This window comes from Grus americana, chromosome 35 (assembly GCF_028858705.1).
Source record: "Grus americana isolate bGruAme1 chromosome 35, bGruAme1.mat, whole genome shotgun sequence".
NCBI lineage: Eukaryota > Metazoa > Chordata > Aves > Gruiformes > Gruidae > Grus > Grus americana.
This window is the reverse complement of record NC_072886.1, coordinates 69,665-86,147: the sequence shown is the minus strand read 5'-3', so window position 1 is coordinate 86,147 and position 16,483 is coordinate 69,665. Positions and strand designations below refer to the sequence as shown.

The 16,483-nt window shown below is 66.0% G+C and overlaps 2 protein-coding genes across 7 annotated transcripts; one reads left to right on the top strand and one right to left on the bottom strand.

Annotated features, from left to right (window-relative positions):
• Nucleotides 1-74: 74 nt before the first annotated feature.
• KAT5 (lysine acetyltransferase 5) lies at nucleotides 75-9,110 on the top strand. 5 transcript variants are annotated; one of them, XM_054808339.1, is made up of 14 exons: nucleotides 75-127; nucleotides 248-314; nucleotides 993-1,061; nucleotides 1,645-1,781; nucleotides 2,876-3,067; nucleotides 3,765-3,845; nucleotides 4,940-5,014; nucleotides 5,372-5,620; nucleotides 6,163-6,252; nucleotides 6,357-6,497; nucleotides 7,118-7,211; nucleotides 7,864-8,023; nucleotides 8,556-8,637; nucleotides 8,871-9,110. In XM_054808339.1, the coding sequence occupies exons 1-14, from the start codon at nucleotides 116-118 to the stop codon at nucleotides 9,003-9,005; spliced, it is 1,584 nt and encodes a 527-aa protein (XP_054664314.1). In that variant the 5' UTR covers nucleotides 75-115; the 3' UTR covers nucleotides 9,006-9,110. The 5 variants fall into 5 exon arrangements, with proteins under 5 accessions (XP_054664314.1, XP_054664318.1, XP_054664316.1 ...); XM_054808340.1 differs by having other exon boundaries at nucleotides 90-124; XM_054808343.1 differs by lacking the exon at nucleotides 2,876-3,067.
• Nucleotides 9,106-14,377, bottom strand: RNASEH2C (ribonuclease H2 subunit C). 2 transcript variants are annotated; one of them, XM_054808345.1, is made up of 6 exons: nucleotides 14,223-14,377; nucleotides 13,572-13,989; nucleotides 13,197-13,235; nucleotides 9,569-9,690; nucleotides 9,362-9,481; nucleotides 9,106-9,261 (listed from the first exon to the last, which is right to left on the bottom strand). In XM_054808345.1, exons 1-6 carry the CDS (start codon nucleotides 14,328-14,330, stop codon nucleotides 9,214-9,216), a joined length of 855 nt encoding a protein of 284 aa, XP_054664320.1. In that variant the 5' UTR covers nucleotides 14,331-14,377; the 3' UTR covers nucleotides 9,106-9,213. The 2 variants fall into 2 exon arrangements, 1 of the variants encoding a protein (XP_054664320.1); XR_008574521.1 differs by lacking the exons at nucleotides 9,362-9,481; nucleotides 9,569-9,690 and adding an exon at nucleotides 9,809-12,605 and having other exon boundaries at nucleotides 9,128-9,261.
• Between the last annotated feature and the right edge of the window lie 2,106 nt (nucleotides 14,378-16,483).

The window sequence follows — 16,483 nt, the reverse complement described above, 5'->3', positions numbered from 1 at the left end:
CCCCCTCTTTGCGGCGTATGCCGAAGAAAGGGGGCGTGGCCCCGAGGAGCAACAGGAAGGGGCGGGTCAAATCCCGGAAGTAGGTCCGGCGGCCCGGAAGCGGAGGCCAGGGAGGATGGCGGAGGTGGTGAGTGGGGGGCGGGGAGGGGGTAGCGGAGACCCCCCCGGGGTTTTGGGGACCCCCCTGGATGCCCCCAGACCCCCCCTCGTGCCCTCCCCCGGGCTGACGCTCCGCCTTCTCTCGCAGGGGGAGGTGTCCGAGGGCTGCCGCCTGCCCGTCTTGCGCCGTAACCAGGACAACGAGGATGAGTGGCGTGAGCGGGGCGGGGACGCGGGAGGGGCTTGGAGGGGAGGAGCCTGGTGGTGGATGGGGGGCGGGGCGTGCATGCGGGGCGGGACCTAGGTGAAGGGGAAGGAAAGGAGGGAGTGGGAAAGGGAGGCGTGGCCTGAGCGCAGGGGCGGGCCTCAGCTGGGGGGGAGTGAAGGGGGCGTGGCCGGAGGGGCGTGGCCCGGATGGAAGGGAGTGGTCTGTGAGGGAAGGGGCGGGGCCTGGATGGATGGACTGACAGGAGGGGGTGTGGCCTGCATGCATGGGCGGGGCGTGGGTAGTGGAGAGGGAGAGGTCTGGAGGGGAACGGAAGGGAGGGGCCTGGAGAGGAGGGGCGGGGCCTGGGGAAGGGGGTGGGGTTTGGGGAAGGGAGGGGCCCGGAGGGGGGCGGGGCTCGGTGAGGAGGGGCGGGGCCTACAGGGTGGTGTTATGGGGGGGCTCCCCAGGGGTGGGGGTAGTACTGGGGGGTGCCCGGGGGGGGTTGGGGACACTTGGGGGTGTGTGGAGGTGTTTTGGGGGGGCAGGGGTGGGGTTTGGCCCCCCCCCAAGGCACATCCCAGGCTGGGGGGTATTCAGGGGTCCCCAGGGTGTTTTGCGGGTACCTGGAGGGGGGTTGGTCCCCCAAAAAGGGAGGGGGTGACACCCCCCCCCCCATTGCCCCCAGCACTGGCTGAGATCCTGAGCGTGAAGGACATCAGCGGGAGGAAGCTCTTCTACGTCCACTACATCGACTGTGAGTGGGGACATGGGGACGGGGCGGGGGGACAACAAGGGGGGAGCCACGGGCATGGGGGGGAGGGGCACAGGGATGGGGGACCATGGGGACAAGGGGGTCACCACCCCTATGGTGTCCCCAAGGATGGGGTGGGGACACGGAGAGGTTCTGGGGGCCCCTGAGGGTGCCAGCCCCCCCCATCACCCTGTCTGTGTCCCCTAGTGTCTTTACATGGGGGACAGGGTCACGGAGGGGCTACAGGAGAACATGGGGGGGGCTTGGGGGTGCCAGCACCCCCACCCCAGTGTCCCCAAGAGCAGGGTAGGGTCACAGAGGAGCTACAGGGGGATGTGGAAGAGCTATACAGAGACACAGAGGGGACATGGGGGGGGGGGGTTCTAGGGGTGCCAGCACCCCTTGGGCACACCATGTGTCACCCTCCCGGTGTCTCTTGGTGTCCCCAAGGGTGGGGTGAGGACGCGGAGGGGCTATAGGGGATTGCGGCGGGGTATAGGGGGACACGGAGGGGCTATGGGGGCGGGGGGGGGTGTTAGGGTGCCATCATCACTCCGCATGTGTCCCCCCATTCCCGTGTCCCCAGTCAACAAGCGGCTGGACGAATGGGTGACACACGACCGGCTGGACCTGAAGCGGGTGCAGGTGCCACGGAAGGAGGCCAAGACACCCACCAAGAACGGGCTGCCCGGCTCCCGGCCAGGCTCCCCCGAACGCGACCCGGTGAGGGGACAGTTTGGGGACACCAGGGACGGGCTCAGGGACATGGAGGGGGAGGATGTGTCCTGGGAAGAGGAGAATGTTGTAATGGGGGTGGGGGGGTGTGGGGACAGGGGGTGGCCCTAGGGATGGGAGAGAGCACATTAGGGACAGTGTGGGGATAGGGGACAGCCCTGTGAGGGCACCAGGGACAAGGGACAGCCCTGGGTGGGGAGGGGACAGCGTGAGGACAAGGGATGGTACTGGGGACACAAGGTGGGGACAGAGGACAGCAAAGGGGAGACACCAGGGCCAGGGGACAGTCCTGGGGGACACAGCAAGGACAGGGGACAGCCCTGGGGGGACACCAGTGACAGCGTGGGGACAGGGGACAGCCCTGGGGGGACACCAGGGACAGCACGGGGACAAGGGACACATTCCCCCACAGCTGCGGGGACAGCGTTGGGGTGATACACTGGGGACGAGGGACAGTGTGGGGACAGGAGACAGCTGTGGGGACACGCACCAGGGACAAGGGACAGCCCCGTGGGGACGCGTTGGCCAGGGGACAGCCCTGGAGCCAGGAGGGGACACCCGGAGCCATTGGGGACAGACCTGGAGCCAAGGGACATCCCCAAACCCCCTCGGGGGGGGGGGGTGGGTGGAAAGTGAGGGGGACACCCAGCCCCCATGGTGGGGGACATCACCGGGTCCGGTGGGGACACCGGGAGCTGTTGGGGACACCCACAGTCAGGGGCCACCCCCCTGTCAACCCCCCCCAACCCTGGGGACACCCCTGGGAGGGGGCGGTGGTGACACCCAGACCCAAGGGACATCCCCAGACACCCCCCCCGCCCAGAGGCCACCCCCAACCCCTTGGGGACATCCCCAAATCCCTCTGTGGGACCTTGGGGACATCCCCGCCACCTGGGGAGGGGACACCGGGGAATCCACTGGGGACAAGCGGCGAGGGCGGGATGGCGGCGAGGGGGGGGGCGGCTGCGGGGGGGTGGGGGGGGCCACCACCCCTTTGGTTTGTCCCCAAAGCCACACGGTGGCTTTGTCCCCAACAACGTCCCCAACGTCCCCCTAAATGCCTCCTCTTCCTCCCGGCGCAGAGGAAGAGCCTGGACCTGGCGTTGCCGGCAGCCCCCGCCAGCGGGAAGAGCTTGCCGGGGCCACCGGGGCCACCGGGGTCGGGGACAGGGACGGTGCCGGTGCCAGTTCAGATCACCCTTCGCTTTCACCTGCCCAAGGAGAGCGAGGCCGAGCCCCCCCCGGCCCCCCCGCCCGGCAGCCAGCGCCCCACGGTAACCCCCAGGGTCCCCAACTGTCCCCAAATGTCCCCAGTGGGTGCCCGGGCAGGTCCCGTAGTGACACACGCACACGTGCACACACACGCATGCCCCCACCTCCCCCCCCCCCCCCCAGTGTCCCCATGGCAGGTTCTGGTTCTGGAGGGGTTTTGTCACTGGCATTGTCCCCAGTGGGTCCCTGTCCCCAGTGGGTGTCTGGTTTTGTCCCCAGTGGGTTCTTGTCCCAAACGGGTCTCCGTCACTGTCCCTGTCCCCAGTGGGTGTCCGGTTTTTGTCCCCAGTGGGTCCCCGTGTCCCCAGTGGGTCCCCCCCTTGGGTGTCCCCAGCCCCATGGTGTCCCCCCACCAGTCCCCCTGTCGTCCCCCCCAGCTGGATGTCCCCTGAGCCTCCCCCTCCCAGGGCAGAGCTGTGCTGTGGCCATACTGGGAGCACTGGGGGGCTGCTGGGGTGGTAACTGGGAGAACTGGGATGATACTGGGGACTGTTAAGAGCTGTTGGGGCCATACTGGGAGCACTGGGGGGCTGCTGGGGTGGAAACTGGGAGAACTGGGATGATACTGGGGACTACTACAGGCTGCTGGGGCAATACTGGGAGCACTGGGGAGGAGCAACAGAACCTCTCACTGCTCCCAGCTGCCCCCCAGCAGTAGGGCTGGGCTGAACTGGGAGGGACTAACTGGTGTCCCCACAGAAGCGTAAGGTGGAGGTGGTGTCACCCGCCACTCCCGTCCCTGCCGCCACCGAGACTTCGCAGGCCTCCGTCTTCCCCCAGGTGAGACCAGTGCTTCCCAGTAATCCCTCCCAGTAACACCAGTAACCCCCCAGTAAGACCAGTAAGCACCCAGTAACACCAGCGACTCTGCCCAGTAACACCACTAACGGCCCAGTAGCAGCAGTTTGTCAGAAACTTTGCTGTCATTCCAGGTAGCAACTTTCCAGTAAAACCAGTAACTCCCAGTACTTGGCAGTATACCCTTAATAAAAGCAGTAATTGCCCAGTAGCACCACTATCTGACCAGTATCACCAGTAACCAACCAGTAACACCAATAACTAACTAGCAAGAGCAACAGCTGCACAGTAACTTCTTATTCATGCCTGTAGCAACTGGGAAATTCCCAGTAACCCCAGTCATTTCCCAGTAACACCAGAATCCCCTTAGTAAAACCAGTAACTAACCAGTAACACCCGCAACTAACCAGCAAGAGCAATGCCTTTGCAGTAGCTTCCCAGTAACTCCACTCAGTTCCAAGTACTACCCAGTAACACCAGTGCTTGTTTAGTAAAGTCAATAAGCACCCAGTAACTAACTGGTATCACCAGTAACTAGCCAGTAACCAGTCAGGAGCCCCCCTGCTCTTCCCAATAACCCCCCCAGTCCTCCCAGTAACCCCCCCAGTAACCCACACACACTCCCTGGGGGGTCTCTGGTCCTGGGGGGCATCCCCAAACCTGGGGGGGGTCCCCAAACCTTGGGGGGGGGTCCCCTGACTCCTGGGGGGGGGTCTCCAGTCTCTTATAGGGGGGTCTCAAGTCCTGGGGGGGTCTCCAGTTCTTTGAGATGTTCCTTAAGCCCTGGGGGGGGGGGGGGTGTCCCCAAACCCTGGAGGGGTCCTATGACCATGTGTGGGGGGTCCCCAAACCCTGGTGGGAGGTCCCCAAACCCTGGGGGGGTCCCCAAACCACATTGGGGGGGTCCCTAAAGCCAGGGGCATGTGTGTATGTGTGTCCTCTGGCCCCTCTGAGGGGTCCTATGACCATTGGAGGGGGGGCCCATCCCCTCGGGGGGGATCCCCAGGTCCTTGGGGGGGGGGGTGTGTGAAGGGGGGGGCTGACACCTCCCCAACTTCCTGCCCCCCCCATTGCAGAATGGCTCCGCTCGCCGGGCAGTGGCCGCCCAGCCAGGACGCAAGAGGAAATCAGCCTGTTTGGGGACCGACGAGGTGGGGGAGGGACAGGAGGGGACAGGGAGGGGAGAAACAGCCTCGAGATGGGGAAACTGAGGCAGGGGAGGGGAAAACGGGGGGGGGGGGGAAGGGGAAAACCAGCCTGGAAGTGGGGAAACTGAGGCGGGGGCGGGGGGAAACAGCCTGGAAATGGGGAAACTGAGGCGGGGCGTGGGGGAAGGAGACTCTGACCAAGGGAAACTGAGGCAAGGGAAGGGGAAAAGGGAGGGAAACCAACCTCAAACTGGGGAAACCAAGGCAGGCGAAGGCAGAATCCACCATCAGGCAGTTTCATGGCCGGGGGGTGGTGGGAGGTAACACAAAATGACACCCCCCCCCCCCCCCCCCCCCCAGGATTCCCAGGACTCGTCGGACGGAGCCCCCTCAGCGCCGCGGATGACAGGCAGCTTGGTTTCGGATCGGAGCCACGATGACATCGTCACGCGGATGAAGAACATCGAGTGCATCGAGTTGGGGCGCCATCGCCTCAAACCCTGGTACTTCTCCCCCTACCCCCAGGAGCTGACGGCGCTGCCCGTCCTCTACCTCTGCGAATTCTGCCTCAAGTACGGCCACAGCCTCCGCTGCCTCCAGCGTCACCTGGTAGGGGCCCCCCCCGCACCCCAAAAGTAATTGGGGACCCTCCTTGGGATGGATCTGCGTTCCTTGGGGTGGGTTGGGGACCCCCCCCCCCCCCGGTGTAACATCGAACCCCTTGGGGTAACAAATAACTCCCCCCAGGAAGATCTGAGCTCCCCCCTGCAAGGTGGATTGGGGACCCTCCAGGGTGACTGGGGACCCCTACGCACACCCCACCCCAAAAGTAATTGGGGACCCTCCTTGGGATGGATCTGCCTTCCTTGGCGTGGCTGGGGGACCCCTCCCCAGGCTGGATCTGGCTTCCCTGGGGCAATGTGGGGACACTGACCCCCCTCCAAACAATTGAGGATACCCCCACCCCTCCTGGGGCAAATGCTCCCTCCTGGGGGCCCCCGGGATAACACCGACCCTCCTCAGGATGGATTAGGGACCCCCTGGGTGGATTGGGACCCCTCTGGGGTGGATCTGCTGAACTGAACCCCTGGGCTAACGCTGCCCCCCCCACTTTTTACCACCCCACCCCTTTGTTTTTGCCCCCACCCCAGACCAAATGCGACCTACGACACCCCCCAGGCAATGAGATCTACCGCAAAGGCACTATCTCCTTCTTTGAGATCGACGGTCGCAAGAACAAGGTAAAGCAGGATGATCTGGGGGGGTCCAGAGGGGCACCCCCAAATCCTGGAGCTCCCCCTTAACCCCCCCTTGAACACCCCCCCCCTTTTTTTTTTCCCCCCAGAGTTATTCGCAAAACCTTTGTCTGTTGGCCAAGTGTTTTCTGGATCACAAAACGTTGTATTACGACACCGACCCTTTTCTTTTTTACGTCATGACCGAGTACGACTGCAAAGGCTTCCACATCGTCGGCTACTTCTCCAAGGTTCGGGGAGGGGGGGCTTGGGGGGGGGGGTCCTCGGGGGGGGAAAGGGGGCTTTTGGGGGAACTGGAGGGGATCTGGGGAGCCCTGGAGAATGAAGGGGTGGGGAAGGGTCCTATGGGGTCACTGTGGGGCTGAGAAAGGGTCTTGGGGGGGTGGGGAAGGGTCTTGGGGGAGTCTCTGGGGAATGGGGAAGGATCTTGGGGGGGTGTCTGGGGGTCTTGAGGAGGAAGAGTAAGGATCTTGGGGGGACTGAAGAGGGTTTAGTGGGTCTCAGGGACAGGGGGGTCCCAGGGGACGGAGCTGGGTTCTGGGAGGGTTGGGGGCCCGGGGTTTTAGGGTCCTCAACAGGTTTTTGGGAGATCCCCAGGGGTGGGATCTGGGGAAGGGGGGGGTGGGGCTTTGAGGGGGGATTTGGGGGTCCCTGGGAGAGTTTTAGGTGGCTTCCAGGGGCATTCCAGAAGTTTTGGGGGTCCTGTGGGGGGGTTAAGGGGACTCCCAGGGGAAGTTGGGGAGGTTCCTGGGGGGGTTGGGAGTTCCCAGGGATTTTGGGGGTCCTGGAGGGTTTAGGGAGGGTCCCAGGGGGGTTTGGGGTGCCAGCTGATGTTGGGGGGGTGCTGCAGGAGAAGGAATCAACGGAGGATTACAACGTGGCCTGTATCCTCACCCTGCCCCCCTACCAGCGCCGGGGCTACGGCAAGCTGCTCATCGAGTTTAGTGAGTGACACCCCCCCTCAAATTTCCTCTGCTGGGACCCCCCCCCAAATCCCTGGGGATACCCCAAATCCCCAGGGACCCCCCCCCCAAACTCTCCCCAAGCCAGCCCCCCGCAACATACATTGAGAGGCTTCAAACCCCCTCTGATAAACCCTTAAAACAGTCAGGGGCCAAAATAACCCCCCAGGGACCCCAAAAATCCTTGGGAGGACCCCAGAATTCTCTTGACAAGTTCTGAAGACCCTAGGGGGTAGCGACACCCTTTCAAAGACCCCAAAAATGCTTTAAGGGACCCCAAAATTCCCCCCCCAAAGACTCTGAAAACCCTCTCAAGGGGTCAACACCCCCCCTGAGGTGCCCCAAAATACACCAGGGGACCCCAAAAAACCCTCAATGGAGCAAATTTGCCACGGGGGGGGACCCCAGAGACCCTCCCAGGAGGCTAAATCTCCCTCTTGGGGCATCCCAAAATACACCAGGGGACCCCAAATTCCCTCCGGAGTGGGCAGAGGAGGGGAAAAACCCTCTGGGAGATCCCCAAATCCCCCCAAAAGGCCCCTGCAGACCCTCCTGGGGGTGGGGGGTGACCTCAGAACCCCTCTTTTGGGTGGTGCGGTGTGACACACCCCCTCCCCATGGGACCACCCGCCAGGTTACGAGCTCTCCAAGGTGGAGGGGAAGACAGGGACCCCCGAGAAGCCGCTGTCAGACCTGGGGCTCCTCTCCTACCGCAGCTACTGGTCCCAGACCATCCTGGAGATCCTCATGGGGCTGAAGGCTGAGGGCGGGGAGCGCCCCCAAATCACCATCAAGTAAGCCCCACCCCCATCCCCGAGGCCCCACCCCCATCCCCGAGGCCCCACCCCCTTGCTTTCCCCAAGTGATCCCCACCACCTGGGGAACTGGCTGCTCCTCCTGGCCTCGCCCACCTCACCCAAAGCCCCACCCACTCAAGGACACACCCCTAATTATGGAGACCACTCCCCTTTAGGCTCCACCCCTTGTTTATCCCAGGGGAAATGGTACTCTTCCAAGCCCCGCCCACCCTGCCCAAAGCCCCACCCCTTTAGGCTCCACCCCTTTGCCCCATGAAAGGGCATGCCCCTCCCCAGACCACACCCCCATGACAAAGCCCCACCCACTACCATGAGGGCATGGCCACACCCTCAGGCCCTGCCCACCCAGCCCTAAGCTCCACCCCTCCCCCAGCCCTCAGGGCTTCCTTGGGGTGTGGGGGGGTGTCCCTTGAGTTTGGGGTGCCCAGGGGGGATGAGGGGTGCTGAGGAGGATCTGGGGGGGCCTTCCCCCCCAAAAAAACCCCTCCCGCAACCTCCCCTCCACCAGCGAGATCAGTGAGATCACCAGCATCAAGAAGGAAGACGTCATCTCCACCCTCCAGTACCTCAACCTCATCAACTACTACAAGGTGCTGCCCGGATTTCGGGATCCCCCTGGGTTGGGTCAGGGGACACACACACACACAAGCATATTGGGTCCCCTGGGTTGTGAGGACACCCCCCCCCCCAAAAAAAAACCCACCTTGGGGAGGGGACCCCAACTCCTCTTTGGAGCATCACAAGCTTTGGGTGCGGTATGGGGGGGGCATGGATGGATACTGGGGTGTCTCCCCCTGGATTTTTGGGGTGTCTCCTCCCGCAGGGACAGTACATCCTGACGCTGTCGGAGGACATCGTGGAGGGACACGAGCGGGCGATGCTGAAGCGGGTGCTGCGCATTGATGCCAAGTGCCTCCACTTCACCCCCAAGGACTGGAGCAAGAGGGGAAAGTGGTGAGGGCACAGCCCCCCCGCTGGCCACACCCACCTGCCACACCCACTCAGACCACACCCACCCTCATTACCCCACAGCCGGTAATTAAACATCATCACCTGGTTCTCAGCTCTGGCTCCTTTTTTTATATATATATATATGTGCGTGCGTGTGTGTACATACATAGCCCCACCCACATGGGGAGGGGCGTTGTAGGAGGGGGTGAGGTCTGTCAGGGCTCTGCCTCCTCATCACTGTCATCGCTCACGGGCGCGTGGATCTGGGGAGGGAGGAAGGGGATGAGAAGGGACACACACACACACACACACACACACACACGACACCCCGGGACCCCCCCCCCCCCCAGTGCCGGGACTCACCGCGCAGGCGAGGGGCCCCCACTGCAGTGCCAGGGCCACCCCCGCGGTAGGGGAGGGGACGGCGTCAGCCCCCCACTCCGTAATGACGTCAAAGGTGCCCATCACCTTCACCCACTGGTCCTGGGAGTCAAAGGTCAGGTTTACTGGGGGCGGGGGGGCGGACCCATAGAAGGGGATTTAGAGGGTGCTGGGGGGGAGTGGGCTCACCTGGGGGTCTCCCTCGTCGCCGGGGGGGGGTTCCCCCTCCCGCAGCAGCACCCCCCGGTAACCAGGGGGCAGCGGCAGCTCCCGGCCCCCCAGGCGCCTCCCCCGGAACGAGGCCCACAGCTCTGAGGGGGGGGAACCGGTGTCAGCACCCTCAAACCCCTCAGACACCTCCCGAGCCCCACAGAGGCCCCCGCGCCCCCCCCCCCCCGGAGGCCCCGGAGCCTTCCCCCCGGCCCTCACCACCACCAGAACCGGGTTGGACCCGCAGGAAAGCGGCCACAGGCGCGGGCCCGTCGTGCAGCACCCGGCAGGGCAGGAGCTGGGCCGGTAACTGGGGCTGCACCGCGCCGGGAGCCGCCAACAGCTTCACCCCAGCCGCCATGGCGGGACAGACCGGAAGCGGAAGTGCTGGAGTTTTTGAGATGCGGTGACTCTGTTGCTTCCGGTGCGGGACATGATGGGAGTTGTAGTTCCGGGAGGAGGGGAAGCGGCTGGGCCCGGGCCCGACCCCAACCCCGCAGGGACACCCCCCCCCCCCCCCCAGCTCCATGGATCCCCCCATGTCCCTCCCCATCCCTACAGGGCCCCCCCCAGATCCCCCCCCAGTGCCTCTGGGCCCCCCAACCCCAAAGGGCCCCCCCAGATCGCCCCCCACCCTCACAGGGACCCCCCCCCAGCCCCCCATGGATCCCTCCCCACCCATGGGACCCCCCCGCGCTGGACAGATGGACGGACACCAGCTCTGCGCTCCTCGTGTTGACATGGGGTGACAACACCGGCAGGGGGGGGAAACATGACGGGGACCACGCCCTGACACGCTCCATCACGCCTTGTCATGCGCCCGACACATGTCGACGCGCCCCCGACAGGCCCCCGACGCGCTGTTTCATGCCATGTCGCGCCGTCTCACGGCCCAGCGTACCACGCCCTGACACACGTCGACACGCCCTGACACGCCCCGTCGCGCCTTGACACGCCCCGATACGCCTCGTCACGCCTCGACGCCTGTCGATTGGCCCTGACGCGCCAGGTCACGCCATGTCGGGACCCAACACACCCCGCCACGGCCCCGCCACGTGTCGACGTGCCCCGACAGGCCACGTCACGCCGTGTCACGCCCGCCCCTCCCCCCGCAGCAGCCTGGCCAGGGCCACCACCCCCCACCAGCGCTGACACCTCAGCTCCACCCATCCCCCCCCCGCCCCCCCCCTCACCAAAACCACCCCCCGGGGGGGGAGGGCGGCCGCCGCCACCCACCCCTCCGCCCCTCCCCCATCCAGCAGAAAAGGGGCGAGGGCGGGGGGAGGGCCCCCCCCCACACTTTGTAAAACCAAGCGGCTTTCGGGGTGCCCCCCCAGCGCCCCCCACATGGAGGCGAAAGCCCGACGGCGCCGGGGGGGGTCCCACGGGGGGGGCAGGGCGAGGGGGCGGAGCTGGACCTCTAAAGGGAGGGGGAGGGGGGGGAGGGGCGCGAACAGGACCCCTCCCCCACCCCGGCATCCCCTCCCTCCCCCCCCCGGGGTGAAAATAGCGGTGACGTCAAGGGTGGGGGGCAGGGGGAGGTGGGGGCGGAGGGTGAGGGCCAGCTCGGCCCCTCCCCCCCCCAGCCCCACCAGGCGCCCTTCGGTGGGGGAGGGGTCCCGGGGGGTGCAGCCCCCCACCCGCACCTGCAGGGCCAGGATGGGGGGGGGAGGGGTCGCAGCCGAGGGAGGGGGTCCTGCACTGGGGGGGGGGGGCAGGATGGGGGAGGGGGGGTCCTCCACCGTGGGGGGGGTCCTTCCCGTGGGGGGGGTCCCCATCTAGGGCCCCCCCCAAAAGCTCCACCCGTAACCGCAGCCTGACCGACACCGGCCCCCCCCGGGTGGCCACCGCCCTCCCCCACCCCTCGGGATTTTGGGGGGCCCCAGGGGGGGCAGGGAAGGGAGGGGGGGGGCCGGGCAGGCAGTGCAGGCAGCAAGGGGGGGCGAGTGCAGGCAGGAGGGTGGGGGGCCCTCCCCCTGCCCCCCCCCCAACATCCTGGGGGGGACGGGGGGCGGAAGAACGGGGGTGGGTCCCCAAAACGGCGGCTAATTTGGGGGGGCCCAAAGCGGCGGCCAGGGCGGCGTGAAGGCGGGCGCGATCGCCAACGTCGGGGTCCCCCCCAACCCCAAAAAAAAGGGGGGGTCCGAAAGTGGGGGAGGGTAAAAGGGGGGATCCCCAAAAAGAGAGGAGGGGGGCAGCGGCGCTCAACACCCCCTGCCCCCCCCCCCCAGCCCCCCTTTTCTGCCGCCATCACCCTCCGTAGGTACCCCCGGATTTGGGGATCCCCCCGGGGGGGGGGGAGCGGGGGGGTCGTCAACACCTTTAGGACCCCCCGAAGCTGAGGGGTCCCGGGGGGGGGGAGGGGGGGTCCTAAAAACCTTCCCCCGTAGGGCGCCCCCTAGAGGGCCCCCCAAAACTTTCGCCAACTCTAATAAATGGGGGGGGCCGGTAGGGTGACCCCCCCCCAATAATTTTTCAGCTGCCCCCCCCAATTTGTCACCGATGTCCCCCCCAAACCATCGGTTATAAGCGACAACTGCCCGGCAAAATAAAATGGGGGCCCCCCCCCCTAAAGCAACCACCAACCCCCATAACCATCCCTGGCCCCCCCCTTTATGTCGGACCCCCCCATTTTGAGAGCAAAAAGCTGCTGCTGCCTCGAAACGGGGTAAAAATATTTCGGGGGGGTCCCCTCCCCCTGGGAAAAGGGCAGCAGTGAAGTGGGGGGGCAGGGGTGGGGGGGGCCCCCCGGGTTTTTTTAGGGCCCCCCCCTCTAATAAGCAGAGCAGGTAGAAGAGGCGTAAGGGGGGGGGCAAAGCGGGATGTAAGGCTAAAGTGGCTAAACGGGGGGGGGGGAGCCCCCCAAAACAGCCCCCCCCTTTCAGGAGGGTGGCGTGGAGGGGGGCGGGGTCCCCCGTGGCGTAAGGGAGGGCCCCCCCCAGGGCCCCCCCCCCGTTTTGGTGGCGGAGGAGCTGGGCGCGGGCGGCCGGGGTGAGGAGGAAGGCGGAGGGGGGGGCTGGAAGGGGGAGAGGGGGGGTTAGAAATTTGGGGGGGGGGAACCCTGGGTCCTTGGGGTGGGGGGCATCCTAGGGTTTGGAGGGGGTCCCTGGGAATTGCAGGGGGGGGGGGACAGAACCCTTTTGGGGGGTCCCTGGGGGGGCATTGTGGGGGCAGTTTGGGGGGGGGTCTTTGGGGGGGTCACAGGGGATCTTGGGGGGGGTCCCTGGGATTTGGGGGGACACAACCCTGGGGGGTGTCCCTGGGAGGGGATATCCTGGGGTTTGGGAGGGGTCCCAGGGAATCTTGGGGGTTTCTTGGGATTTGGGGGGGACACAACCCTGGAGGGTCCCTGGGGGGGTTGGGCTGGGATTTGGGGGAGTCCCTGGGATTGGAGAGGGGGAATCTCGGGGGGGAGGCTGAGGATCTTGGGGGGGTTCCTGGGATTTGGGGGGGGGATCCCTCGGATGGGGGGTAACCCTGAGGGGGGGGCTGGACATCCCAGGGGACCTGGGGGGGGGAAGTCCGAGGGAGGGGGGACCCTGGGGGGTTCCCTGGGGTCGGGGGGGGTGATCCCCAGGATCGGGCCCCACAGGGCTGTGGAACTCACCAGGATCCGTCCCGGCCTCGTCGTGGGGATCCGCGGGATCTGGGGGAGGTGGGGGGGTCAGGGAGGGGGATCCCCCCATGGGGCACCCCGCGATCCCCCCAGGGCTATTATGGGATGCACTGGGATCCCCCCCCCAGTACCAGTACGGGACCCACTGGGATCCCCCCCCCCAGTGCCATTATGGGATCCCCCCCCAGTACCAATATGGGACTCACTGGGATTCCCCCAGTGCTATTATGGGAGGCACTGGGATCCCCCCCAGTACCAATATGGGACTCACTGGGATTCCCCCAGTGCTATTATGGGAGGCACTGGGATCCCCCCCAGTACCAATATGGGAGGCACTGGGATCCCCCCCCCCCGCCTCCAACTTACCCCTTCCCTCCTCAGCCAGCAGCAAGGTCAAGGGCAGGATCCCGGGGGTCTCCCGCTGGCATCTCCATAGGGGTCCCAGGTTTCGGGGGGGAGTACCAGGAATCCGCATGCGCCGTAATTCCCGCAGACATTCAGCCACGGTCGCTGGGGCCCCCCCCGTAACCCCCCCTTCCACCAACAGCGCCCCAAAAACCGCCGCCCCCCCCACATCCCCGGTAGCCAAGAGGAAGGTAAGGGTGGCCAAAAGGAGGAGGGAGCGGGGGGGGGCGGGGGGAGGAGCGGGTGGGAGGGTCAACAGGGTCAGCAGGGCCCCCCCCACCTCCCCCACGGAGTCCCCCCATTCTGGGGACCCCCCCACGGAGCTCCCCCCCCCGCACAGCTCCCGTGGGGACTCCAGCAGCAGCAGCAGAAGCTCCGTCTGAAAAAGGGGGGGTGGGAAATAAGGGGGGGAACATGACACCCAGGGGTCCGGGGACCCCCCCAACCCCAGGGGACCCCCAAATCACCCCCCCATAGGGGACCCAGGGGTCCGGGTCACCCCCCCCATGTCACACACACACACCCCCCCCAGGGGACCCCGGGGTCCAGGTGACACCCCACTCCACCCACCCCCATAAGGGACCTAGGCGTGTTCCCGTCGCGCTGACGTACCTGATGACGTGGCGCGGGGCGTGGCCGGCGGAGCGCACGCAGCGGGGGGGGGTCCCGGTCCCCGGGGGGTCCCAGCGCCGCCACCAGCCGCCCCCACGGTCCCGCCATGGCCGCGGGGCTACCACGGGAGCGCGAGGCACGACGGGAGCGGCGGGGGGGCGGGGACGCGGCCGTGACGTCACGCTTCCCCCACCCACCGCCGCCATGACGTCATGAGCCCTAGAGCTCCCTCGTCCCGACCCCACAGAGCCCCTATAGATCCCCATAGATCCCCATAGACCCCCTATAGACCCCTACAGATCCCTATAGAGCCCCTATAGAGCCCTATAGATCCCCACAGACCTCCTATACACCCCTATAGACCCCCATAGATCCCTACAGATCTCCATAGAGCCCCTATAGACCCCTTAGAGCCCCTATAGATCCCCTATGGGCCCCCTAGAGTCCCTGTGGGCCTCATGGACCCCCTATAGACCCCCTAGAACTCATATGGACCCCACAGACCCCCTATAGCCCCTGTGGACCCCACAGACCCCCTATAGACACTAGAGGCCCCACAGACTGTAGGCCCCAAGCTCCTACACAAGCTTTGGACCCCCTAGAGTCCCTATGGAGCCCCTATAGACCCATAGACCCCCCCAAGACCCTACAGACCCCCTAGACCCTCTGTAGTCCCTATGGAGCCCCTATGGACCCCCTAGACCCACTATAATCTGTATGGAGCCCTTATAGATCCATAGACACCCCCCCCCCCAAGACCCTATGGACCCCATTAGACCCCCTATAGTCCCTATAGAACCCCTATAGCCCCTATAGTCCCTATAGAGCCCCTATGGACCACCCCAGCCCCTATACGCCCCTCCAGCCCTTACAGACCCCATAGACCCCCCCCCTCCCCAGACCGCCTCTGGTCCCTATAACCCCTATGGCCCCTATACCCCCCCCCATCCTTCTCCCATGCCGTGACATCATCGGGTCCCCCGGGGCGGGGGTGAGTCATGGGCAGGACCAGCCGGTTCCCCCGCGTCCTGTGTTGTGTGTGTGTTCCCCATTTTGTCCCTTGTGTCGTGTCGTCCCCCCCCCGCCCCCCCCGGTCACCCACCCCGGCCACATGTAGACACACCCGGGTCACCCCACTGACCTCCCCCTTCCCCCCCAAGTGACTTGGGGACACCCCCCACCCTCCCCCCCAGGGCTGTCCCAGTGCCACCGGTTCACCTGGCACCTCCCGGGCGTCTCCGCGTCCCCTCTGGGGCCTGGGGGGTCCCTGGGGGGTCCTGGCGGGTCCCGCCCTGACCCGGGGGGGTGGGGGGGCACGTCACTTGTGCCCCCAGGGGCCTGTGTCCCACATGTCCCCCTCACCCCAATGTCCCTGTCCCCCCTGTCCCCCCATGTCCCCATCACTCCACGTCCCCTGTGTCCCCACAACAGTGTCCACACACCCCCCCCACCCCCGTGTCCCCCCATGTCCCCCCCAATGCCCCCATGTCCCTGTTCACCCCCATCCCCCATGTCCCTCTCTCCCCACATCAGTGTCCCCACGCCCCCTGTCCCCCATACACCTCATCCCCCCATGTCCCCATCACCCCGCATCCCCATGTCCCCCATGTCCCCCCAAACCAATGTCCCCATGCCCCCCATCCGTGTCCCCATACACCCCACCACATCCCCCCCACGTGTGTCCCCGCGTCCCCCCGCGTCCCCAGGCCGGGGCGGGGGCTCCCCGTTATTTCCCAATGTGGCGCCCGACCGACCGGCTCCGACACCAGCTCCGGCACAACCGGTCTCGCCGGTCCCGGCAACACCTCCCGGGGCGGGACAGTCGGCGACGCACAGCCGGCACCGCACGGCACAACCGGCACGGCGCAGCTGCCACCGCACGGCACAGTGTAACCGGCACGGCGCAGCCACCACGGCATAACTGGCACTGAATAACTGGCACGGCACAACCGGCACGGCACAGCCGGTGATGCTCAGCTGTCAACAACCGGCCTCGCCAACAGCAACTGGTGGCATGTAGCCAGCAAGGGACGGGGTTGTCGAAGTAGCGGCGCACAGCTCGGTGACAGCACGGTGACAGTGACGCCGCTGGGTCTTGGTGACACCAGGTAATGGTGACATCGTCAGGTCTCTGTGACATCGCCGGGTGACGGTGACGCCGGTTTTGCTAACACTGGATCTTGGTGGCGCCAGGTGACGGTGACGCTGCCGGGTCTTGGTGCCACAAGGCTGACGCCAGAACCGGGATCGGGTGCTGGGAT

What these genes read in the sequence shown, in the direction of transcription:
- RNASEH2C (XM_054808345.1), bottom strand. Translation starts at nt 14,330, where the DNA reads ATGGCGGGACCGTGGGGGCGGCTGGTGGCGGCGCTGGGACCCCCCGGG. An exon ending in GCCCCGCGCCACGTCATCAG is followed by an intron (nt 13,990 to 14,222) that starts GTACGTCAGCGC and finishes CCCCTTTTTCAG; the next exon opens with ACGGAGCTTCTGCTGCTGCT. An exon ending in GGGGGCCCCTCGCCTGCGCG is followed by an intron (nt 9,262 to 9,361) that starts GTGAGTCCCGGC and finishes CTCCCTCCCCAG; the next exon opens with ATCCACGCGCCCGTGAGCGA.
- KAT5 (XM_054808339.1), top strand. An exon ending in GCTGCCTCCAGCGTCACCTG is followed by an intron (nt 5,621 to 6,162) that starts GTAGGGGCCCCC and finishes CCCCCACCCCAG; the next exon opens with ACCAAATGCGACCTACGACA. An exon ending in TCGTCGGCTACTTCTCCAAG is followed by an intron (nt 6,498 to 7,117) that starts GTTCGGGGAGGG and finishes GGGGTGCTGCAG; the next exon opens with GAGAAGGAATCAACGGAGGA.